Genomic DNA, 26,565 nt, shown 5'->3' with positions numbered 1-26,565 from the left:
GTGCACAGGAAGCCAGTGAAATTGAGCCAGTATAGACGTAATATGATCAAACTTTCTTGTTCTTGTCAAAAGTCTAGCAGCCGCATTTTGTACCAACTGTAATCCTCTCAATGCTTCTCTCGTGACATTTGGCAACACTGTCTCTGACTTGACCGCCTGAGGAAGTCAGCTTTGACAACAAGCCATGTGTGTGTCTGGGAGCCAAAAGCTCGACGATCCAGTTTATTAAGTCAGGTACTAGACAGAAATAGACTCAAATACGTCAAACAGCTTCTGCAGCTTCTCAATATTTTTTATGGGTAAACGATCGATGTTTGGGCGCGTGTTGCAGCATACCTGGATGTCTGACTGTAGCCAGCAGACACCAAAACGTTTTACCGTATTGTTCGGAGTATAAGTCGCTCCGGAGTATAAGTCGCACCGGCCGAAAATGCATAATAAAGAAGGAAAAAAACATATATAAATCGCACTGGAGTACATGTCGCATTTTTTGGGGAAATTTATTTGATAAAACCCAACACCAAGAATAGACATTTGAAAGGCAATTTAAAATAAATAAAGAATAGTGAACAACAGGCTGAGTAAGTGTACGTTATATGACGCATAAATAACCAACTGAGAACGTGCCTGGTATGTTAACGTAACATATTATGGTAAGAGTCATTCAAATAACTAACATATAGAACATGCTATACGTTTACCAAACAATATGTCACTCCTAATCGCTAAATCCGATGAAATCTTATACGTCTAGTCTCTTACGTGAATGAGCTAAATAATATTTGATATTTTACGGTAATGTGTTAATAATTTCACACATAAGTCGCTCCTGAGCATAAGTCGCACCCCCGGCCAAACTATGAAAAAAACTGCGACTTACAGTCCGAAAAATCCGGTAATTGATTTAGTTTTAAACAGCCCCTTAACTCACCCAGCATGCAGGTATAAATTGATATCAATGAATCAATCAAAGTTTACTTACAGTATATCTTAAAGGGCTGCGCACGCCACAAAGACATGCTCGGCTCAGATCCAACATCATTTATGAAATGATGTTGCTGTATAGACGATATGTCTAATATTTTTTATTTCTGACAGATCACGCAAAATGTTCACACACATTCTATGCTCCTTGCCTGTCTTTGCGGCGCAAGGACGGCGCAATCAACAATCCTGCAGCTGTGTGTGTAATTGTATGAGTTTGCACATACTTTTCAAAAGGTGCTGAATAAAACGTTAAATAGTGCTTGCAAAACGGTGATAAGTGTTGATAAATCACATTGCGTGTGCTGTATAATATATTTGCATCTTCTTCCCCCAGTTTCGTGGGCGTTTTGCTAATCAGCATATATTTTGCATATTAATCAAGACAGAGACTCAAAATGGATTGCATGCCTTATTCTGCTCACTTAAAGGGACTGTATGCAATATTTACGCAGATGCATAGAGTGCGGCAACTTTCCAATGTATTTCACGCAGTATATCCCGCCCTCTTACGGCTTCCCATATGTAATGGCATATTTGCGTACGTACGTAACACGTGCACGTGCATTAGATTTAGGTGTTGTTAGCTAATAATAGCAATTTGGCTAGCTAGCATAAGCTGTCATTGAATGTATATTTTACCTTAACAAAAACACGATTGCAAAATGTTAGTTGATTCTCTTGGACTGATTTTGTATGACTGGGTGAGTGATAGCCATAAACTCCAATCATTTTATTCGGGCCGGTAACATTTTTATTACATAAACTTTGTAATTGTGCAAAATATAGACAATTAGGAAACAGATGTGTTGTGTTAAACCACTAATAACCACCACTAAAAAAATTTTTTTTTTGCTTTGGAAAATGTTAAAGTGAGGAAGTTGCAAACAGCACCTTTAACAGACGCAATTCACTGGATCAGCTTTGCGTGTGCTATCAACTTTGCACTTGTTTTAGTACACGCAGACATTTAATAAATCAGGCCGTTGTGACAGTCACCCCTTTTTAAACTCATGTCTATTAAGTAGATTAAATATTCTTACGTGCAGTGACTAGAAACATGATTAAAACACTTGCATATTTTGATAGAAAGTTAATACATTCAATATGCATAGGGGTGGAGATAAAGTTTATTAAAGCAATTCTGATACGTTTTTAGTGATTAGCTGTAAGTGACCTCATGTTTACTGTATGTTTTGTGTTGGAATAGAAGGGCACGTTACTGAATCTTTAAGAAAACTTGTTTCTTGTGCACAGCAAAGCAGATGAGAGCTAATGATGGATTCAGACACACAGTTTTCCTACCGTAGTACTTGAACGAAAATAAGAGCTGTGAAATAAAAGTATTTCTATTCTTTTTCATATCAGAGTCCTCCTGTGGAGGTTTTATTACACGAGCAATACACACGAGTAAGCCATGGCATTTTTCGGGATCCCTTCTCCCATTATGCTGACTCAACTCACAAAGGAGGAACCAATAAAAGGGTTTATAACGGCAAAAAAAACTACGACACACCACTAGCGGTATCGATAATTATATTGTAAAATTAAATATGGCAATAGTTTGCCATATTGATGTGCTGTATTTTCACACTCTTAATATGGAGCTTGAGGAGTTTTGCACAGGACAATCTTGTTTACATAAATCATATTGTGTGAATGCCTGAGAACTTTGTCACCACAACTCAACCATTATTTTGCACCTCTAACTGCTTATTAAAACATTATCATTGGGCCCTAGTGACTTACGCCATCAGCAGGTTGAGTCACGTCTGCTCAGCAGTTGTTGTTTTAGCGGCCCAAACACCCACAGAGGCTCAGTCTGCTGCGGCTATTGCAGTATTACAGTAATTTACACACATCCTACGCATGCTTTTCCACTTTTCACAATCTTTCTAGGAGGCACTCTGACGCTAAAGTTGATGTTGCATCATGACTTGTGAAACATTACAGGATGAAAGCAGTCCAGACAAAGCAGGCCACCAGTCAGATGATGAGCGATGGGACACGCCTCCCCCGAAACCACCTCGCATACGCAGGTAATCCTCTCTAGACCTAAGGTGGTACCTCACTTTTTGTACACCTCACTTTTTGTATGATTTGGTTTTACCCTGGTTTTCATACGCCATCTTCAGTGCCCAAAAAAAAATCCACGCGTTTGTGACTCAGTTTTTGTGCTTTTTATTTTATTGAGTATGACTGCACCCTGAGGCCTAAGAAAGTTGCCATTGTCATCACTTTGATAACGAAGTTTAAAAACACTATTGAATTTAGGAAATAACTTGTAGCAAATTACTATCTTCCCACTCCTCCCCCTATACTCATCTCCATCTTTGCCAACATGAGTATTTGATAAAGGTAAAGGTAATGTTAAATGTTTTTTTATGGTCCTATTCTGTCAGTGCATCTTTCCCCCCCCTCAACTTAAGTCTGTTACTGCCTTCATCCAAGATGCACACTTTGGGTGCAACACTTAGATGTGGGCATTCTGACCTTCCACATATTTTCCCATGGACTTCAGTATTTTCTGAGTCTGGAATGATTCCAGCGCCACTGAAAGTTGAAACATCATGTTGCACTTATAGTTGGGCTGCAGTGTACATACACCACATGTGATAAGATGATAAAGGAAACTTCTTTAAAACAAATCTATTCTGATTGCTTTAATTGAGACAACTGGAAACATGCATTTTGATGAGGACAAAAGGACCACAATGAACATTGTTTACCTGCTGTGTCTATGTGTAAGTGTAAGAGAAGGAGGGCGAGACCACCGTATAAAAAGCAAGGTGAATGCTCATTATCAGCCGTGTTTAGACATCCTGGGACATTTAATGCATAGAATAATTTAAAATGGGCCGTGAGGTCCATCCATCCATCCATTTTCTACCGCTTATTCCCTTCGGGGTCGCGGGGGGCGCTGGAGCCTATCTCAGCTACAATCGGGCGGAAGGCGGGGTACACCCTGGACAAGTCGCCACCTCATCGCAGGGCCAACACAGATAGACAGACAACATTCACACTCACATTCACACACTAGGGCCAATTTAGTGTTGCCAATCAACCTATCCCCAGGTGCATTGGAATATGTGACTATTTCATAGAAAATAAATATAAACAGTACTCGTCTAGCAGCATGGTGGCACAGTGGTTAGTGTTTCTGTGTGGATTTTGCATGTTCTCCCTGTGACTGCTTGAGTTCCCTCCGGGTACTCTGGCTTCCTCCCACCTCGAAGACATGCACTGTGTGTGTTGATTGGCAACACTAAATTGGCCCAAGTGTGTAAATGTGAGTGTGAATGTTGTCTGTCTCTCTCTGTTGGACCTGCGATGAGGTGGCGACTTGTCCAGGGTGTACCCCGCCTTCTGCCTAAGTGCAGCTGGGATAGGCTCCAGCTCCCTGTGACCCCGTGAGGGACAAGCGGTAGAAAATGGATGGATGGATGGATGGAATACTCGTCTAAGAAGCTATAAAAAGGAGGTGATCATCAACAATCGTTTTATGTAACAGATCGGCAAGAATGTACCAAGCACAATAACTGAATCATTTAATGAATCATTTTTGGAAAGTTGATGGCAAACTTTCAACTCTGCAACTTGCACACAAACACACACACAGCTTTTTAAAGGGGAACAGTCGGTACTTTTTTTTTGGAATTTTGACTATCGTTTACAATCATTATGAAAGACATGACGACGGATGGATTTTTTTTAATGCATTTTAACTGGTAAATAAAAGTCCGCTATTTTGACCATAAAATCCAATAAATAACCATTAAAAAATGTCAACAACGCTCCATTTACATTTCGTGACTTAAATATTAACTAAGGATTAATGATGTTGTTTTTATAAGCGCTAACGCAGACAAACTATTTATAGCGGCGCCGTGAACACTACCGTGTGTCCCTATGCATCGAATGGTCTGCTTTCTCGCTTCCTTGCTCCCTAGAAGTTTATTCTAGATCATAAATCATGCATCTCACCTGAACAGAAGAAGTCTAAAGAGGTAATTCGACAAGTTGGCACACTTTGACAGCAATTTAGGGCCCGGAAATAGCAAGAACAGCACGAAAATATGCTTGGTTCCTCCCGCCTCCACACCCCGCTTTTTCATGAGGATTATGGTCATTCTTCATTTAAATGGTAATATATGAACATCCTAGCAGTCGGCATCCTAATGACAGTAGACATTGCAAAGTAAGTGATGTTTTTTTATGTTTGTTGGTGCTCATAATGTCTGCAGTGAGTAATAATCAGTGATGAAGAAAAAAAAAAGCAAAAGTTGTGATGCGTTCTTGAAATTAATGTACTGCGTATGCTTAAAATGATCAAAATACGTAAATATTAAATGTTATTAGAAATGTGCCCGTTACTACATTACATCATGTATATTAAACCTCAATTGAGGTGTTTGGATGTTTTTTTAAGGGCTTTATAAGTGGAATTGCGCGGCTATCATAGGCTCCATTGTAAGCAAACTTTTGATAACCTTTATTTAATATTTTAAATGCAAAACAAATACAAATAACATCCAGCGTCAAGCCTCTCATAATTAATGTGAATGATAGGCAAAAGTGCATTATCCCTTTAAGCCTCTTTGATGCATACCAGCTTCACAAACTTTTGTACAGAACACAACTCTTAACATCACAAATAACATCAGGGTGATAAAATGATAACAAGTAAACAAAGTTTAATTTACAAATTATTATTCACATCCAGCCAGGAAGAAGAAGCTGTTGTAGCGGGTATACACACATCAATCAATCCAAGTTAATTTATATAGCCCTTAATCACAGGAGCCTCGAAGGGATGCACAAACCAAATTGACATAATGTATGATATTGTAAGAGTCCAGTCCATTGGGGGCAAGCAGAGGGTTGTGGAAGATTTCCATCCATGTCATAGGCGAGTGGTTGACACTAGGTCACGACTTAGAACAACTAGAGCCTCCTCCTGACTGTTATCTCCCCACGGATTATCTGTGGCCATCTGTTAACATCTCCCTGCAGGAGAGGGGGGCAACAAAGAGAGAGAAGCGGCAGGTCAACTAGTCTAAAAAAGGAGGGACCTAAATGCTTCTACTGAGGTGGCATCACTAACTGTTGCCGTTGGGGCATTCCAGAGTACTGGAGCCCGAATATAGAACGCTCTAGAGCCTGCAAATACTTTTTGGGGCTCTAGGAATCATTAACAAGCCAGCATTCTTGGAACGTAGGTTTTTGGACGGAACGTAGGGTTCAATACAATAAGCAAGATAAGATGGTGCTAGACTGTTTAATATTTTGTACGTAAGTAATAAAACCTTAAAGTCCCATCTGAAGTGTACCAGGAGCCAGGGCAGGTGGGCATCCATTGTTTAATATCATTAAAACGCGGTGTGTTGGTCAGCTTTAGGGGTTTGTAAAGTTAGCTGTTATCAGCATAACAGTGAAAACTAACACAGTATTTGCGATATGATGGCGCCTAGCGGCATAATATAACTTTTGAGATGGGCAGGGCCAAGCACCGAACCCTGTGGGACTTCGCACGTTACCTTAACATACTCCAAGGTCACATTATTATGGGATACACAGTGCATCCTTTCAGTGCGATAAGACAAATACGTCCTGGATTAGTACGGCCTTTTCAAATTTAAAATCTTATATTTTTCATGGATTTTAGTGACATCCACAATTTAAAGTTCCATAATTTTCACACGGCCAAAATAAGGCGTCACGGTAAAGTCGGCATCTTGAGTAATGAGCCCACCTTCATTCACCAGTCAAAGGGGCTGTTTGCAATTGAATAAAATAATTTTTTACACAAAGAAAAATATATTGGGTAGCTTATGTTATCATTAGTGGTTTACCAGAAAACAATTGTTTTAAAAAAATATATTTTTCACCATTACTAAGTTTATGCAATGAAAAGTTTTACGGACACGAACAAAATTATTGGTGTTTACGGCAGTCACTCACCCTTTCTCGTCAACACATACGCACAGAGAGCATGTGCACACATACAAAAGCAGTCAAAGAGAAGCAACAAACAATTTGCTGTCATGTTGTTGTTATAATAGAATATACAATTAATGACAGCTAACACGAACTATACAAATCACTATTATTAGCTAACAACACTTAAAGCAAATGCAAGTGCATGTGTTACGTACATACATAGTTATTTCATTATGTCCTAAAAGTCGTAAGAGGGCGGGATATAATGCTTAAAATACATTGGAAAGTTAGCACCCGCTAGGCATCTGTGTAAATGTTGCAAACAGCCCCTTTAAACACCTTAATCTAATTTATGCGAAGGTGGGCATGTCTGCAGGCTTGATGGGAAAATACAAATAAGAGAAACATAAGCGCGTAACAAACAATTAGTGCAAATGGGAGAATACGACCTTTTTTCATTTAATTTTTCATTTAGTGGTGTTATTTATGTTCATATTTTAGGTGTCTAATATATTAATTGGATTTACCTTATTTTTCGTACAATTTGCTTTTTTTCTAAGCATTTAAAATTGATTACTAGCCAAAAAATTGAGCTATTGCTGTATTTATTCATATTATTGCTCAATCTTTTCTTCTATTCATCCTTATCTGAAGTATTTGCTTTGCCAACAGATGAGCAGTATTTTGCAAACACAAAAGAAAGATTTTCAGTAAAAGTTGACAGAAGCAACGTTTCCCCAAACCAAACTCTTGTCCATCTGCTAAGCGCCGTCGCCACCAAGAACCTCGGCTGTATTTTTAGATCCTTTTGCAACACTTGGCAATCGTCTGCAAGTATGGCGATTAAAGTAACACAACCTTGGGCAGGACCAAGTAGAGCCGCCCTCCCTGCAGGAGCAGATATTCCCCACATTGCTGCTCTTCTCTCCATTTTCATTTTGCTTTATGGGCCCAGCAGGGTTTGTGCTCCTCTTTTGCATCAGCGAGTTTATCTCCTGATTCTCATTTACTTTTATGATCTATGCATGCCATCATAAATGTATGAACATATAGATGTACTTCATTAATCCCATGGTGGGAATGAAACCTTTTTTGGCTTGTTGTTTATGGTGTTAGTGGAATATGTAGAGTTGGTGCATGTTTAATAGGGGTTATTTTCACCATCCTAGTCTCACTCATGTCTGCTCAAAGTCCCCCCACCCTGCCCAAAAAAAGTCTACTCACTTATAACGTTTGCACATGTTTACTCAATCCTTTATGTGCTGCACATCCTTTTTATTTGTTTTGGCGTGACTTCTATTTGTTGGGAGATCATAAAAGTTTAATCTGATTTTAGAAGCACAGTCTTAAATAAACTCTCTTGCTTTTTAATCATTTATATTTCCATGGAAACAATCCGTTTTGGCGGGAATCGGATTGTGTTTTATTTGCTCGACACCAAGGACGCCAATATCAAAGTTGTTTGAAAAGGAGATTGCAAGGCTGTTTTTATAACTCGTTTATCAGAAGGAGGACAAATGGTTGAAGTTGACTTCTTCATGCTGACACCAAATGAAGATTATCTGTCAGTATTTCAAGTCAAACCGCATTGGAATGATCTTGGGAAGTCGTTAGACCTACTGTAATGAGTTACATGTTACATAAAGTTACATTAATGAAACACAAGGAAGTTTTTGAACATCTCAACTGTGATTATTTGCATACACACATGAATGCACGCACTACATAGTACCTCTGTGTGCCTAATCACAACCTCAACTTCCTGTAGGAGTTTTCACACTGAGCTTGAGTTGCTGACTTGAACACGACTACAGAGGAACACTTCAAGAAATTAACTTTGCATAGGCTGGATAGGAGAACATATACAGTGGAACCTCGATTTACGAATTTACTTGGTTCTTGAACATGGTTTGTAAATCCAAAAGTTTGTATAGTGAAGCGAAGTCCCCCATACGAAACAATGTAAACATTAATAACGGGTTCAAGACTCGAAAAAAGTCTATATTTTATTTAAGATTTGTAAACTTTGAACACAATATAAAGTGCTATACAGTACTGTATATCAAACAAACAAACATAACAAGGGGTGGTGGATCAACTTTGTATTTAAAAACATGTTGAACTGTGCTGTATCCGCTGCTCTGGCAACATGCACACAAACAGAAGCCACTATGGTGCCCTCCCAAATGATCAGAAATCCTAAACTTTAACAACTTTATTGCTACAATAATAAACATTTAAAAAGGTCAAATCCACCCACATCGACAAGGAGCTTAATGAAAGGAGCAGACCAACAGAGGGAAAAAGAAAAATGGGGACTGTGGAGGACCCTCAAACACTCCCACCCTTTTTCATGTGTGTTTTTCTGTTCCTTAAAGGGCAGAACCTGTCGTATCTTTTCCTTGCTGTGCAATAACTCTTCTCTGGCATATTTTTTCCAGAAAAGTCTAGAAGAGCCTGCTTTGTCAATCTTTGTCAGTCATACTTGCAAGCACCATTATTGTACACTACTCCTTGCAAATAGTCTTCTTTTTAATCCACAGGGATTCTCTCCTATTTTTGGGACTCATTTTGCGTTATCAAAATAGACAAAACTAGCCAAAAGTGGAAAAACACACAAAAGGCACTCATACTGGAGCGCTGAGACGTGAGTATGTCTTGTGCTACAATGATACACACCGCGTTTTTGTCTGCAGGCGCTAAAATTAATGACCAAATGAAGCGTTCGTACACAGAGATATGGTTTGCACATGGAGGCATGCTTGGCCAATCCAAAAGTGTGTAAATCAAAAAGTTCGCAAATAGAGGGGTTCTTAAATCGAGGTTCCACTGTAGTGTTATTATCTGTGCCCTCTAGTGTGCTGAAATAACATCACTTTTGTTCACTATAGTATTTTTCATGTCTGACTGTGGTGCAGCATGATGACATGTCAAATGATATACAGGACTGTCTCAGAAAATTAGAATATTGTGATAAAGTCCTTTATTTTCTGTAATGCAACTAAAAACATGGAAATGTCATACATTCTGGATTCATTACACATCAACTGAAGTATTGCAAGCCTTTTATTATTTTAATATTGCTGATTATGGCATACAGCTTAAGAAAACTCAAAAATCCCATCTCAAAAAATTAGAATATTTCCTCAGACCAAGTAAAAAAATTAAGATTTATAACAGCAAAACAAAATCAAACATTTGAAAATGTCAATTAATGCACTCAGTACTTGGTTGGGAATCCTTTTGCACGGATTACTGCACCAATGCGGCGTGGCATCGAGGCAATCAGCCTGTGGCATTGCTGAGGTGTTATGGATGCCCAGGATGCTTCAATAGCGGCCTTTAGCTCATTTGCATTATTGGGTCTGGTGTCTTTCAGCTTCTTCTTCACAATACCCCACAAATTCTTTATGGGGTTCAGGTCAGGGGAGTTGGCAGGCCAATCGAGGACAGTAATGCCATGGTCAGTACACCAGTTACTGGTGGTTTTGGCACTGCTGGATCATTCTGGAAAATGAAATCATCATCTCCATAGAGCTTTTCAACAGATGGAAGCATGTAGTGCTCTAAAATCTCTTGGTACACAGCTGCATTGACTCTGGACTTGATGAAACACAGTGGACCAACACCAGTAGCTGACATGGCTCCCCAAACCATTGCTGATTGTGGGAACTTCACACAGGATTTCAAGCAACTTGGATTTTGCTCCTCTCCAGCCTTCCTCCAGACTCTAGAGCCTTGACTTCCAAATGAAATACAAAACTTGCTTTCGTCTGAAAACAGGACTCTGGACTACTGTGCAACTGTCCAGTGCTTCTTTTCCATAGCCCAAGTCAGACGCTTCTTCCGTTGTTTTGAGTTCAGGAGTGGCTTGACCATGGAAATACGACTACATGCTTCCTTCCGTTGAAAAGCTCTATGGAGATGATGATTTCATTTTCCAGCATGATCCAGCAGTGCCAAAACCACCAGTTACTGATGTACTGACCATGGCATTACTGTCCTCGATTGGCCTGCCAACTCCCCTGACCTGAACCCCATAGAGAATTTGTGGGGTATTGTGAAGAAGAAGCTGAAAGACACCAGACCCAATAATGCAAATGAGCTAAAGGCCGCTATTGAAGCATCCTGGGCATCCATAACCCCTCAGCAATGCCACAGGCTGATTGCCTCCATGACACGCCGCATTCATGCAGTAATCCGTGCAAAAAGATTCCCAACCAAGTACTGAGTGCATTAATTGACATTTTTAAATGTTTGATTTTGTTTTGCTGTAATAAATCTTTATTTTTTTACTTGGTCTGAGGAAATATTCTAATTTTTTGAGTTTTCTTAAGCTGTATGCCATAATCAGCAATATTAAGATAATAAAAGGCTTGCAATATTTCAGTTGATGTGTAATGAATCCAGAATGTATGACATTTTCATGTATTTAGTTGCATTACAGCAAATAAAGGACTTTATCACAATATTCAAATTTTCTGAGACAGTCCTGTATATTACATTCCACATATAAATAATATATACTGCATTTTTCTAGTACACAGGTGGAGGGCGACGTCAAAGAGGAAATCCTGCAGCCCCCCGAGCCTCATCCAGTGCCCCCCATACTGACCCCGTCCCCGCCATCAGCCTTCCCCACGGTCACCAGCGTTCGCCAGGACAACGACCGCTACCACCCCAAACCTGTCATACACGTCCTGGCTACTGCACAACAGAACGTGACACAGGTGAATGTGGTGTCAGATGGGATGCATTTTAGGTGCCTGTGCTCATGGTTGTTTGTTTCTCTCAGAATGAAGGTGTACAGCAGGGGAAGAACATATCAGAAGCCACTCATAACACTCAGACCAGCCAATCACAACCAAAAGACCAAAAGCAGCAGACCCAGATCTCCAATTTAGATCTAAATGAAAACTACAACAACAAAGTTCCTACGACGACGACAAAGTCAGAATCGGGCCAAAGCCTGACTTCCTGCTCCCCTCAGTCGCCAGCTGCCGAGTGCTGCGGCGCGCCACGCATCGAGAGGAAGCTCAGCATTGAGATTAAGAAGGTGCCTTTGCAGGAAGGACTTCGTAGTTTTGACACTTCCTCTTCAGTGGGAGTAGGCGGCGGTGGCGGCTCATCCAACAGTGGGGGGACGCTGCAGAGAAGCCACGCTTTCAAGGCCCGCTCTGGACACTCCCTGCTCACCTCCAGCTCCTCCCTGTCCGAGGACTCGGGGACAGAGGTGGGAGTGGGCGGTTTGGAAGTAGGAGCACTCGCCAGACCCAACCACCTCCCAGTGATGGGTGAAAAAGTGGAGCTAAAAGGCAGCCAGGCGACTTGGACTCAACCCTGCAGTAGCCCGGAGAAAACTTTGCCAAAGACGTCCTCGTCCTCATCCTTTTCTGATCACGTGGCCCTGTCTTCCTCCTCTTCTTCCTCCTCCACTCCAGTTCGGACTGCCCTGAGCTTCACCAATCCGCTGCACTCGGACAACTCGGATGATGAACAGGGCGATGGAGAGATGTTCGCAGCGGGCAAAGAGGGCTGTCACATCAGCGTCTCAACGGCGACGGTTAAGTCTCTTCACTTTGGGGACCACCAGCTGGTGCGAAAGGTTTCACCCATGTCCATCGCCGGGCAGAGCTCCTCGTCGCCCACTTTGGCCATTGCAAGTATGCCAATCCAGCTGCTTTTTCAAAGTACAGTACAAAGTTGCCCTTTGAAGTACAGTAGTACCTTGCTTTTCAAAGGATTCCGTTTTCGGCGCAAATTTTCACCCAAACGTTTGAGCGATTATTGTACAGCTTAACATTGCGCCTTACAAACTAGTCTGTTTCCCCGCATGACATTCCACGAAATCCGGTGTCCAGACAAAGGATCTTTCGCACTGGTGACTCAGTTTTGTCGTGTTATTAATTATGACATTCTTTTCAGTCCAGCTCTTCTCATTGTGCGTTATTATTTCTCTCAACTTTCTATTTGGAAATCCTTTTGACGCTGTAGTTCTTTGCTTAACTAAGTCTCACTGCTTTTTTATTAAGTATGGCTTCAAAATTATGCACCATCAAAGTACAAGTACCAACACTTCGATCAAGAAGGTGAGAAACACTATTAAATTCAGTAAGAAACAGTTTTTCTTGGATATGTTAAAGTACATCCACATCTGACAAGCGCATGCTTCTTGTTAACATCACCACCACATTCAATTTCGGCAGTGTTATTAAAAAGTGATAAAAAATCTTCAGCCAAAAGCCAAAAATGCAACTTTGGGCCATGTTTGGCAAAAAATTATTGGTCACTAAAAGTTGGTGCATCGCTAAAAACAATAAAACAATTATGTTTGTGATCCATCAATTTTATTTGCATGTCAAGTGTAATGACTGTCTTCATCCAGTTTTTTTTATTACAGTGTCGATACAGCCAGTGAGTGTGCCACATGCTCCTTGAGGCAACATTAACCCGTCACTGGCATTGTGTTAAAGTTTTTGGATGTCTAATCTCGGAAAAGATTAATAGGATTTACTTGGTTTCTTTCGGGAAAAATTGCTTGTGTTTTCGGATGATTTGGTCTTCGGCTCTTTTGGAAATAATTAAAAATGAAAACCGCGGTACTACTGTACATTGAATATACTGTACTGTAAGAATGATGCTTGATTAGGTAACGTTGTCAAAGTTGCTTTAATCTCACTAGCTTCCCTTATAATCGCGATTCTAATGTTGTGTTAACGAGGGAGCATGCTAATGAGTGCACACAGTAGCCTAATCGTTAGCATTCATCCGCTACCTTTTGCAGGAGTGAGCTTGTGGTGCAAGTTGTGTGCATGTGGAATGGTGATGGAACAGTAACAGTGCATGGTTAACATTGAACACAGTAATGATTGCTGTGCTGGGGTCAGGATGGAGCACATAATCCCTATTTTTAATACTTGGAAGGCCATCATGTCGTCCTGCAGCCTCCAGTGCTTCCAGTATTTAAAGGCAGTTCTAAGGGGAGTGAAGGCTGCTTGCTGGTTTCTCTTCTAATCTCTGCTTTGTGAGGTCAGGCTGCTTGGTGGCTGCTTGTTTCCTCACTGATTTGATCCTCCCATCAACCAATCTATTAGACCAAGACGTTGCTCATCTGACCTCTGACCTTTTTAACCCAGACTGCTCGGACAGTGACGACTCCCCTCCCCCCCTCCCAGAGAGGACCCCCGAGTCCTTCATACTGGCCACAGGTGCGTTTGTGGCGGTGAGGCCTCCTGGATGCAACGCAGGAGCTAAACTCAAGCAAAGTAGATCAAAGTTCAGTGGGATTGAGGTCAAGTTATTCCACACCCTACTCATCCAAACACGCCTGTATGGCGTTTGCTTGGTGCACAACACAGAAGGCCAAAATATGAAATATATGTATCCGGTGTTGGGTTAAAAAGTAGACATGCTATTTGTACAACACCAGAGTGCGCTGTTAGCATATGTTTGTTGATAAAAGGAAGTACAAAGAAATGAAGGAATGCGGAGCTTATAGATTTCTTTGTATTGACTTTAAATTTGAATGAATGAATGAATGAGTATGGAGTTTACTTTTGATTCCATGATGAATTTCTAATGTTTGCATTTTTTTCTCCCATCAGACCCTCTTGAAGTGCGGACATCAACCTCAGCCGAGTGGACTGGTTCACACAAAGGTGTGTCCCCTGACAAAAATGATCAATTGTCGTTTCAATTCATACGCTCCAATATGAGGATAATTCCAGTTTTTTCATGCACGAGAGCGTTTTATTTTTTTGCACACACTCATCTGTCAGTGCTGCAAACACGATAACTATTTCAACTAAAAAAGTACACAATAATCAAAAATCCTGAATACAGATGGTGATTCCAAATGAGCCCCAAAATCTAATCAATTGTTCCCAATCACATTGGGCACTTATGGGCACATAAAGTATTGAGTTATCTATAGCAGAATGAAGAGATCAAGTGAAGCCTCGTGCCAGTCTTTCACTATCTTTGTCTCGGTAGGTGGATGCGGGGCTGCTAGCTTACACACTGATGGCAGATGCTGGTCTTTCAAGTGGGGAAGCTAATTTTCAGCTCCTCTCTAAACATGAATGCAGTCTTCAATAACAGATAAAATACATAAATATGCTAGATTTTCCAAAGAAAACGTCACTTGAGGATTGTAAAATTGTGCATATCAACTTGGAACAATGGAATGAAAGTTGGAAAATGCTCTGGCAGTGATTTATATTTCAAAATCGCTGATTCTCTCATTTTGCTGTCAATCAAAAAGGGATTCAGCTTCAGACAAATCATCCAAATATCATGCTCGGTGTCTGATGGGCGGAAGAAACCCGGGCATTCATCAAATGACTGTTAAGTTTGGCTGCAGTTGAACAAACCACTCTTTGCGCCCCCTTGGAAGTCAATCATCATTTTTATGAAATCCTCCACATGCTTTCTAGACCCCAGCCCATCTTTCCTGGTTAAAATGCTGCCTCCCTCCTATAAAGTCCTCTCCTTATTACCTCCTCCACTGTCCCTTTAATCTTTCAAACTGCCTGCCCCATTCTCAGGAAACCTGGACTTGATCCTGATGATCTCAATAATTTTGGATCTTTTTCAAACCTCCCTTTCCTTTCCAAGAGACTTGAAGGTTTGTTTCCACCCAAATCAAGACCCATCTCACCAACAACAAACTTTATGAACAATTTCAATCAGGGTCTCGTACCCGTGCCCTCCTTAAGATCACAAATGATCTCCTCCTCTCTGCAGAGTCAAGCATTTTCTCCTACTTTCTCGCCTAAAATCTTTTTTTTCCACATCACGGACGACACCCTCACTTGGCTGACATCTTATCTCAAAGACCGGAAACTGTTTTTTTTTTCTTTTGAAATAAGTGCTCCTCCTCTAGTGAACACAGTCAGTCAGTCTGGTACTTGGTCCTTTCCTCTTCATCTTCTACCTCCTCCCCCTTGGTCAGACTACCCATCACCAATGACTCCGATTCTATTGTTAGGCCGATGATATTGAACTCCACATATCCAAAAAATCACTCAACCCTCAGATTTATTCTGCCCTCTCAACCTATCTTTTTGATATACATTTTTGGAGGCAAACACATTTCATCAAACTGAACTGTACCATATCTGACGCCATTATCGGTCCAAACTCCCTTACCTCAACAGCCAAAGACTTGCACCTCTCTTTTGATAACTCTGCACCTCTCTTTTGATAACTCTACACCCTCACCCCTCTGCTGGAACCTTGGAGTTAGTAAACTCACCTTCTCCCAACTGCTTTATCAAGCAATCCTTTCACCACGTCAAGAACTTTGCCCACCTTCACTCCTCTCTCTTTCTCTCTCTCTTTCTATGCAGCTGAAATCCTCACTTGTGCCTTCTGTAGTTACTTTCTCTTTGGCACAACCACCAATCTCCTCAACAAATTCCAATATCTTCCGAACTTCGCTGCCTGTGGCCTCACCCGTGCTTGTTCCCGAGACCAAATCACACCTGTCCATCAGAACCTTCACTGGCTCCCTGTCATCTACTGCACCCAAACACCCTCAGCCACAAAGCACCACAGAACCAGGTCTCTTTTCACCTCTAAGACTTGTTCCACCCGACAACTTCCTGTACCGACCTCATTGCTCCTCACACGCAAACATCCTGAGTGTCCCAAGGACTAAGCTGGGGTGGGAAGCTTTCTCTCTGTGGAACTCGCATCCCCCACACATCCATGACACTGCTGACTAGAGGTGGGGGAAATGACCGATTTTTAGATGCGTCGCAATTCAGACATGGACGATTATAGAATCGATTAGTAAACATCAATAACCAATTTATTAATTATAGATAAAGTCATGCAGACAGTTCTAAAATTGGGCTGACTGCAGCGAGCCACCTCACCAAGCGATCCGACCAGCTCCTTTTATTATAGGGCACTTATAGTTTTGCACACATTTTTGTTACTTAATAAATGCGGGCGTTAATTTAACTGTTTCTTTTTCCAAATGATTTCTCTTTGAAAGTAGCAAGTGACTAACACTTATTTAGTGAAACAAAAAAAGTACATAAATTAAAGATGCGTTAATAATCTATTTTAAATCGAATCGTAGCTCCTGAATCGTAATCAAATTGTGAGGTGCCCAAAGATTCCCACCTCTACTACTGACACGACCAGCTTCAAGCTTAACTTAAAAACATACCTGCTCTGCGCTGCTTTTAACTTGGGACTTTTTAAAACATTAACATTTAGTAACACATCACATTATGATATTTAAAGTACCAGTATATTGTGAAAAACATGTTGACTCTATATTGAAGCGATTATCATATATGTCTGATTTATAACACCAACAGACTTACTAAGTTTGCGAGTAAATAGATATAATCAAAATAATATAAATCTCGCAGAGACTCCTGAGAGGTAATGAACATGAGCAGTCACAACATCCATGACGTACATGGGGGGACCACAGTTCCCTTCAACAACAACAAACCTACTACTCACGGCATACTTCTTGAGAGACAACTTTAGGACATATTATGATACAGAACTTTATATTTATTAGCCTGTATATAAGGAGGATGAGCGACAAGTTTTAAAAGCTGTGTGCTAAACAGATCCAGCTTTAGTGAAACACATAAGCATTATGCAGCAGTATTGCCAAGTGCTGAACAATAAATACAAACTGCAAACTTAATAAAACAAATGCTACAGGCCTGATTTACTAAGATCCAAACACCACACGTTAAACAGTGTGTGCAATGCAATCTAAAAAATAGCGTGTACTATTATGGGGCGTGTTGCGTGTGATTTACTCACACTGCGCGTGCAATTGTAAAGGGATGTAGACCGCCTTATTTATATTGAGGATTTCACGTGTTTTATACGGGGCACCACCATGGAGACTCTCATTTATTGCACCTTCATTTTATTAGTTTTGCTGTTTTCAAACATGCAGGTGACATGTACTACTTTTTATGGGCAATTTAGAAGCAGTCATGCAGTGCATCTATATTGACGCAACTTTTTTTTTAAACCTTGGAAGGTGCGCTGATTGGAGTGAGGCTGTACTTACTCCTATCAAGATTTAAAAAAACTGAAAAAAAACGTTGTTTTTCATGTACAGTATTTTTCGGAGTATAAGTCGCACCGGAGTACAAGTCGCACCTGCCGAAAATGCATAATAAAGAAAGAAAAAACATATATAAATCGCACTGGAGCCCGGCCAAACTATGAAAAAAAACTGCGACTTATAGTCCGAAAAATACGGTAAGAAATATTTTAATATATTTTCGATGTGAAAAAACGGACGTCATTAAAAACTATTAAACGACACCAAAACGCATCATTAGAATTCATTCTAATCAGCTCCTTAGAGGGTAATTTCACTTTTTTTTCTAGAATTTTGCCTATCATTCACAATCATTATGAGAGCTACGAAGACAAAAGGTTTTTTTTGTTTTGCTTTCTAACATGTAAAAATTGGTTCATTCTTGGTGGCTAGCAATGCAGCTAATGGGAGCAATCAATTCTACCTTTAAATTACTTTAAAAATGCATTCAAAAACGTCAATACTTCATTTGTGTTCCCTAAGCCATATTATAATCAAGTTGTAGCGACATTGTTATTGTAAGCGCGAACACTGAGGAACTTTTTTTCTATCGTACTAACACATCGGCGTACTTCGGTATTAGCCGTGAATCTAACTATGTCAAGCGATAAGCTATCTTCTACGTCGGCACGAAACACGTTTAAGTTTGTAATGCATAACTCTGCGATAGGACACAATCTGTACTGACTGGAAAACATAAACAATCATATTACATTGTCCTGGAAAGTATTAGCAGCCCACATTTGATTGTATGCAGCTAGCCAGACAGCGTATGTACTTTAGTTGTTATAACACACGAAGTGCTGCGTCTACCATGATCAATATAACGTGTGACTCACTCGATGGGCAGTTGTTCGTCTGGTCTAGCTGGCCGGGGAGGTTTCCTGTTGATTTTGGGTAAACAATCCATTTATGTCAAAATAGCTTGGCTCCAAGTTCCATATTTGTAACATCAAAATCGCTTTCATCCCCCTCTTTTGACTTCTGTCTGCTCCAACGTCTCACTCTTCCTTCTTGCTTGCTTCTATAAGCAGCAGTATATTTAGCTTCAAAAGTATAAGGTTGTAAATCCTCATTTGTCCAATAATAGTAATCTTCGTTGTCTTTGTTGTCTTTTACCAAGTCATTCAGGAAGTAGGAACACACATGCTGCCAGAGGTCAGACGTGTGCTGCAAAGGAAACAAACCAATGCGTGGGAAAAAATCATTGATTCGAATGATTACAATTATCAAAATACAGTAAATATTTAACATATTACATATTGTTATGAATGTGTCTGTTACTACATTATACAGGTAAAAGCCAGTAAATTAGAATATTTTGAAAAACTTGATTTATTTCAGTAATTGCATTCAAAAGGTGTAACTTGTACATTATATTTATTCATTGCACACAGACTGATGCATTCAAATGTTTATTTCATTTAATTTTGATGATTTGAAGTGGCAACAAATGAAAATCCAAAATTCCGTGTGTCACAAAATTAGAATATTACTTAAGGCTAATACAAAAAAGGGATTTTTAGAAATGTTGGCCAACTGAAAAGTATGAAAATGAAAAATATGAGCATGTACAATACTCAATACTTGGTTGGAGCTCCTTTTGCCTCAATTACTGCGTTAATGCGGCGTGGCATGGAGTCGATGAGTTTCTGGCACTGCTCAGGTGTTATGAGAGCCCAGGTTGCTCTGATAGTGGCCTTCAACTCTTCTGCATTTTTGGGTCTGGCATTCTGCATCTTCCTTTTCACAATACCCCACAGATTTTCTATGGGGCTAAGGTCAGGGGAGTTGGCGGGCCAATTTAGAACAGAAATACCATGGTCCGTAAACCAGGCACGGGTAGATTTTGCGCTGTGTGCAGGCGCCAAGTCCTGTTGGAACTTGAAATCTCCATCTCCATAGAGCAGGTCAGCAGCAGGAAGCATGAAGTGCTCTAAAACTTGCTGGTAGACGGCTGCGTTGACCCTGGATCTCAGGAAACAGAGTGGACCGACACCAGCAGATGACATGGCACCCAAACCATCACCCAACCATGCAAATTTTGCATTTCCTTTGGAAATCGAGGTCCCAGAGTCTGGAGGAAGACAGGAGAGGCACAGGATCCACGTTGCCTGAAGTCTAGTGTAAAGTTTCCACCATCAGTGATGGTTTGGGGTGCCATGTCATCTGCTGGTGTCGGTCCACTCTGTTTCCTGAGATCCAGGGTCAACGCAGCCGTCTACCAGCAAGTTTTAGAGCACTTCATGCTTCCTGCTGCTGACCTGCTCTATGGAGATGGAGATTTCAAGTTCCAACAGGACTTGGCGCCTGCACACAGCGCAAAATCTACCCGTGCCTGGTTTACGGACCATGGTATTTCTGTTCTAAATTGGCCCGCCAACTCCCCTGACCTTAGCCCCATAGAAAATCTGTGGGGTATTGTGAAAAGGAAGATGCAGAATGCCAGACCCAAAAACGCAGAAGAGTTGAAGGCCACTATCAGAGCAACCTGGGCTCTCATAACACCTGAGCAGTGCCAGAAACTCATCGACTCCATGCCACGCCGCATTAACGCAGTAATTGAGGCAAAAGGAGCTCCAACCAAGTATTGAGTATTGTACATGCTCATATTTTTCATTTTCATACTTTTCAGTTGGCCAACATTTCTAAAAATCCCTTTTTTGTATTAGCCTTAAGTAATATTCTAATTTTGTGACACACGGAATTTTGGATTTTCATTTGTTGCCACTTCAAATCATCAAAATTAAATGAAATAAACATTTGAATGCATCAGTCTGTGTGCAATGAATAAATATAATGTACAAGTTACACCTTTTGAATGCAATTACTGAAATAAATCAAGTTTTTCAAAATATTCTAATTTACTGGCTTTTACCTGTATATACGTAGACGTGCACTGTGTATAGAAAACATTGCTGGATGGTTTTGAAGTTGTTTTAGAGTGCTTTGAAGGTGACAACTGTGACTTCCATTAGCCGCATCTTTCAAGCGTTTTTTTTTATCATTTTTGAAATCGTTTAAAAAAAAACATGTCTGTTCTGATTGTGAACGATAGGTTAAAAAAAAAAAAAAAAAAAGGTGCAGTTTCCTTTTAAGTCCTCCAAAAGCTATACAACTATAAAATGATGTTGTTGAATAAATGATATGTTAAATATTTTTTATTTCTAACCGTTTAAAATGTTGACACACACACACGTAAAAGACGAAGTATTCTCGTCTGTCCATCGTCTGTCTGCAGTGCAAGCACTGATCCTGCAGCCGTGTGTACAACTGTCAGTTTGCACGTCCTTCTAACACCTGCTAAATACAACGCTAAATAGTGCTCTTAAAACAGTGATGAGAGTTAATGAATCACATTGTGCGTGCTAAATAATACTATTTGCATCTTCTCCTCCCAGTATCGTGAGTGTTTTGATGATCAGCATATATTTGGCATATTAATGAAGACTGAGACGCAAAATGGATTGGACGCCTTATTCTGCACACTTAACAGACGCAATCCACTTTGCACATGTTTAAGTAGCTATGAAGTTTGCGCGTGTTTCAGTACACGCAAACCTTTAGTAGAGCAGGCCTTTACTGTACATCGTCTGCTCTCACTGAGATGCAGACTGGTGGTGTTCATATCTTCGCATTTAGATGACAAATTAATCATAACCTTCAAAAAGGGTCATCGTTTTTTTGTGTCTTTTTCGCCATCTCCGGGTCTTAGTTAAATGTCAAAGTTTATCAACTTCTCGGTTTATGGATAAAACATTCTGCTATCCAAGTGTAGAAATAAGTCTCACCAACTCAGGGGCGAAGCAGCAACAGAACACCGGCCGGCTCAATATGTCGATATAGCAGCATAAGTTAGTTAGCTCTTTGTGATCAATGCACCGCTAAAAATAGACCGTCTGCGTTCGCACTTTTAATCACAATATCACTAATTCTTGGTTAATATTCAGGTCGCGAGATGTAAATGGAGTTCTGTTGCCGGTTTTTGGATGGTTAGTTAGTGGACTTTGTGGGCGGAATTAAAGACTCCATTGTTTGCTGACTTAAGCTAGCATTTATTTACTATTTAGAATGGCATTAAAATGTGTTCTTGTCTTACACAGGGATTGTAAATGACAAACAGCACATCTCTTTCCTATTTTTGCGTATTTCCACTATGACTAATCTGCTGACTATTGGTAGAGTGCAGAGGAGTTTCCACCCGTGTTGTCATCAGATCCCGAATGTACCGAAATTGCAGAAGTCGCATATTCAAAATGGCCGTTTGGAATGATGGCATTTTGTGAATGTGTAGACGAAAGTTTCACATACTTTATGGATTGGAAATATAATTAGATATGGTTTAACAGATACAAGGAAACACAATTCAGCATATAAATAGCATGTATTTTCCAATGATACTGGTACTTTAAATCTTGCTATCCGTATGAATTTTTAAACTGCATGTGTTCTGTTTGTACACTCATATTATTTTTTTTACCCTGTAAAGCGTTTGTGAGTTTTTGAAAAGCGCTCTAAAAAAGTATTATGATTACAGTTATTATTATTGAAGTCGATGGATCTCAGCTTCAACACTTTAATGACACTAACGCAATCAATGACAAGACATACCAAGGAACTAAAGTTCTACACATTCTATTTCCAGACCATTTTTAGTTAATAAAACATTTAACACAATTTCAGCTCTTGAGCCTTCCTTGTAGTCTTAGAGCAATCACCACTGACACACACACAAGTTGAGGCTCATAATGTAAGTGTGTGTGTCTGTGTGTGTCAGGGGCGTAATTAGTCATGGAGGCCCTTCACATAAAAACTTGTTGGTATAAACTATCAGCTGTATATTAAAGTGCAGCATGTTGTGCAATGAGTATCAGTGATCTTTTACTGTAATTGATAGGAACACGAATCAATATCTAATAAAGCCACCGCCATTTTTTGTCGGTACAGTTGGACCATATGGGACGCGTAGCGCTATTATTGTTAAGGCCGGAAATATGGCCAAATTTGGTCGTTTTGTTTGGCCCACCCAAATGTAATATTCATATTCATATTCATATTTAATATTCATAGTGACTATTTTCAAGCTCGTAACTATTGACGACATGTCTGCAAGGTTAACTAATGCTCATTTTCATGTTGTGCGTGTCCCTGTCAGCAGATAAGTGTGAGTGTGTGAAGAAAAGAGCTGAGTCAGCATCAGCTGATATCAAAGCAGACCTCGGTGGGTAAGTTTACTTCTTCTGACAGCAGGTGACAATGTTTATTGTGTTATTACATTAATGTGTTTACTTTTATTTTATTTACTTTTAGGGTTCGGTAACTGCTACATTTCACCCGAGGGCCCTCAACTACCCCCCCTGGTGGACACCAACAATGTCGTTCCCTTTGGAGACGGACCAAGATCTCACCCGGCTGGTTCCAAACCAAGCTGACAAGGCACCAAGAGAGCCTCGTTCTGCTCCTCCACACACACAGCAAGAAGGACTGAAAGTCTTGTTGGTTAGCTGCCATGTGGGACCAGTCTGCTTCTTGTTGACAGTAAATAAGGACGTCCTTATCTTTGACCAAATGTAGACATTGTAACTGGAAGAAAGATGAGCTCTTCTTTCTTTCTGCTATATTTCTAAGGAGCATATAAACGGAAAGACTAGAGTGTCTGTTGTGTTCGCTTCAGTACTTATATGCTGACCTCTGTTTTTTCCACCACTGTCTTATAAAGTGACAGTTTGGTTTTTGGCAGCAGTTCTAAAGTTTCCATCTTTTGTTCATAAGTTCAGAAATCACAATGTTTATGTTTTATTTATGTATTAAACTATACGCAAGTTATCAACAAGGAGCAAACAAGTCACCTCTCAGACTCTGATCCTCACTGCTGCGACTGTAATCTGGCCCTAGTCTTGTTATCTCGGTCATCATCATTTTAATGAGCATCATCCTTGTTTTGTTGTGTTTATGTTGCACATTAGAGTGAGACTCTTAAATTCTTACTGGCTTTCTATATACTTGTATCTTCTACTACAGTACTACTGTAGTACTACAGTACATCATTTTTTATAATTGTACAGCTCAGTTCGCATCTATTTTCTTTTCTTTTAACAGATAATGTAAGAAAGATGTTTCCCATCAAATTGTAAATTATTATTTTAGGGTTATTTTGTTGAATTATATGCTTAAAAAGGAAGATTGTTTTAATTGGTTGACTGCCATTTGGGCTCTGTTCAAGACTGTAATATTAATGTTAATGATAATAATATTTTTTCCTCTCTTGTAAATGCTATTTTAAAGCTTATTTTTGTATGCACAGTTTTGTTGCTTTATGTCTAATTATCTCCATCCAATCACTACATAGTTTCACTTCTTAAACAACTGCCTTCTATTTATCCTTTCTTGACCTGTTCTATGTTTATCCATCAGACACAGTATGCACACTCCATCTCAGAACGAGCCCACCTGTGCCTTTTTAAGAGAACGCTTTCATAAGACCACACCCCTATTCATAACTCCCCCTTTCAGTTGTCTTCTTGTCTCCCATCAAACACACACACATTGTGTGTATGTTGCAGAAATCAATCAGTAAAATGAACGTTATATGAACAAATGCCTCTCTTTTTTTATTTTGTTATATTGACATTTGTTTCGGGCATCTATGTTAAAATATGTGATGTACAAGAATACAAGTATTAAGGTATACAATAGCCAAACTCCAGTTCATATTTTTTTTTGTGTTCCTTTCATTGCTGCTAAACCATCGTGCACCTGCATGCCCATATGCCAATAGAAATTATTCACTGCAGGACATTTTCTGACTTGAGGATTTCATGTTTGTTGACAAGGTGCAGTGTCTCGTGAATATGAAGTCATAGTCCTGTCTATGCAGACATGCACTGTAGTTATGTCAGCCCCCTCAGGGTTCACCTGACAACTGGGCTTTAGTGCAAAAAGGTGAATGCAAAGGATATTGTAAAAATGAAACCATGAATGTTGTCTTTAAACCAGATGACCTCGTTTTCCTGTGGAGCAGTTTAGCATGGAATGTAATGTCTTATAAATATAGCAGACTGTTAGGTACTCAACCTTGTTCGTACTTAGTGTTGTTCACTTACTAATCTTCAGAATCATAGAACACTGATGATAAAGTTTCAGTATTACAACACTGACATAATTTCATTATTAGAACACTGATGATATAATTTCAGTATTATAACACTGATGATTTAGTTAGTCTCAGTGAGTCCAAGTGTACAAAACAAGGTTGGATCACTCATGAGATGACTAATACAGTCGTACTCATACGTTTACGGTACATACCCTGGGAGAATTTATGATTTCTTGGCCATTCTTCAGAGAATATGAATGATAACACAAAAACCTTTCTTCCACTGATGCTTAATGGTTGTGTGAAGCTATTTATTGGCAAACAACTGTGTTTACTCTTTTTAAATCAAAACGACAAAAGAAAGTACCCAAATGACCCTGATCAAACGTTTACATACCCCAGTGACTTTGATTTGATAACATGCACAAAAGTTGACACAAACAGGTTTGAATGGCTAATCAAGGTTCCAATCCTCACCTGTGACCTGTTTGTTTGTAATCAATGTGTGTGTATAAAAGGTCAGTGAGTTTCTGGGCTATACAATATACAATAAGGAGGCACTTGAAGAAAAATGGGCTGCATGGTCGAGTTGCCAGAAGAAAGCCATTTCTGCGCAAATGTCACAAAGTATCCCGCTTACATTACGCCAAACAGCACAGAGACAAGCCTCAAAACTTCTGGAACAAAGTAATTTGGAGTGATGAGACCCAAATTTAACGTTTTGGCCACTTGACCATGCAGCCCATTTTCTTCAAGTGCCTCCTTATTGTGCATCTTGAAACAGCCACACCACAATTTTTCAGAGAGTCCTGTATTTCAGCTGAAGTTATTTGTGGATTTTTCTTTGCATCTCGAACAATTTTCCTGGCTGTTGTGACTGAAATCTTTGCTGGTCTACCTGAATCCCTCATTTTCCACTTCTTAATCAGCGTTTGAACACTGCTGATTGGCATTCTCAATTCCTTGGATACCTTTTTATACCCCAAATTCCTGTTTTATGCAGTTCAATTACCTTTTCTCGCAGATCCTTTGACAATTATTTTGCCTTCCCCATGATTCAGAATCCAGAAACATCTGTGCAGCACTGGATGAAAGATGCAATGGTCTATCAGAAGCCCAGAAACTCACTGACCTTTTATACACATTAATTACAAACAAACAGGTCACAGGTGAGGATTGGAACCTTGATTAGCCATTCAAACCTCTTTGTGTCAACTTTTGTGCATGTTGTCAGATCAAAGTCACTGGGGTATGTAAACTTTTGATCAGGGTCATTTGGGTACTTTCTTTTGTCATTTTGATTTAAAAAGAGTAAACACAGTTGTTTGTCAATAAATAGCTTCACACAACCATTAAGCATAAGTGGAAGAAAGGTTTTTGTGTTATCATTCATATTCTCTGAAGAATGGCCAAGAAATCATAAATTCTCCCAGGGTATGTAAACTTATGAGCA

The 26,565-nt window shown here is 39.8% G+C and overlaps 1 protein-coding gene across 8 annotated transcripts in view; it reads left to right on the top strand.

The window, feature by feature from the left end:
- Positions 1 to 24,614, top strand: part of ptpn12 (protein tyrosine phosphatase non-receptor type 12) — a 48,410-nt gene extending 23,796 nt beyond the window's left edge. The window contains exons 12-18 of one of the 8 annotated variants that reach the window (XM_061960750.1): positions 2,938 to 3,023; positions 11,465 to 11,654; positions 11,720 to 12,587; positions 14,061 to 14,132; positions 14,529 to 14,582; positions 23,175 to 23,237; positions 23,327 to 24,614. In XM_061960750.1, coding sequence (XP_061816734.1) covers positions 2,938 to 3,023; positions 11,465 to 11,654; positions 11,720 to 12,587; positions 14,061 to 14,132; positions 14,529 to 14,582; positions 23,175 to 23,237; positions 23,327 to 23,448 — 1,455 coding nt within the window. In that variant the 3' untranslated portion in view covers positions 23,449 to 24,614. Of the gene's footprint in view, positions 1 to 2,937; positions 3,024 to 11,464; positions 11,655 to 11,719; positions 12,588 to 14,060; positions 14,133 to 14,528; positions 14,583 to 23,171; positions 23,242 to 23,326 lie in introns of all 8 variants that reach the window. The other 7 variants (XM_061960754.1, XM_061960749.1, XM_061960753.1 and 4 more) reach the window with 7 other exon arrangements.
- The last annotated feature ends 1,951 nt before the right edge of the window (positions 24,615 to 26,565 follow it).

The sequence above is a fragment of the Nerophis lumbriciformis genome, linkage group LG05 (assembly GCF_033978685.3).
Source record: "Nerophis lumbriciformis linkage group LG05, RoL_Nlum_v2.1, whole genome shotgun sequence".
NCBI classification, from domain to species: Eukaryota; Metazoa; Chordata; class Actinopteri; order Syngnathiformes; family Syngnathidae; genus Nerophis; species Nerophis lumbriciformis.
The sequence above is the reverse complement of the archived record's forward strand: the minus strand, read 5'-3'. Positions and strand labels throughout refer to the sequence as shown.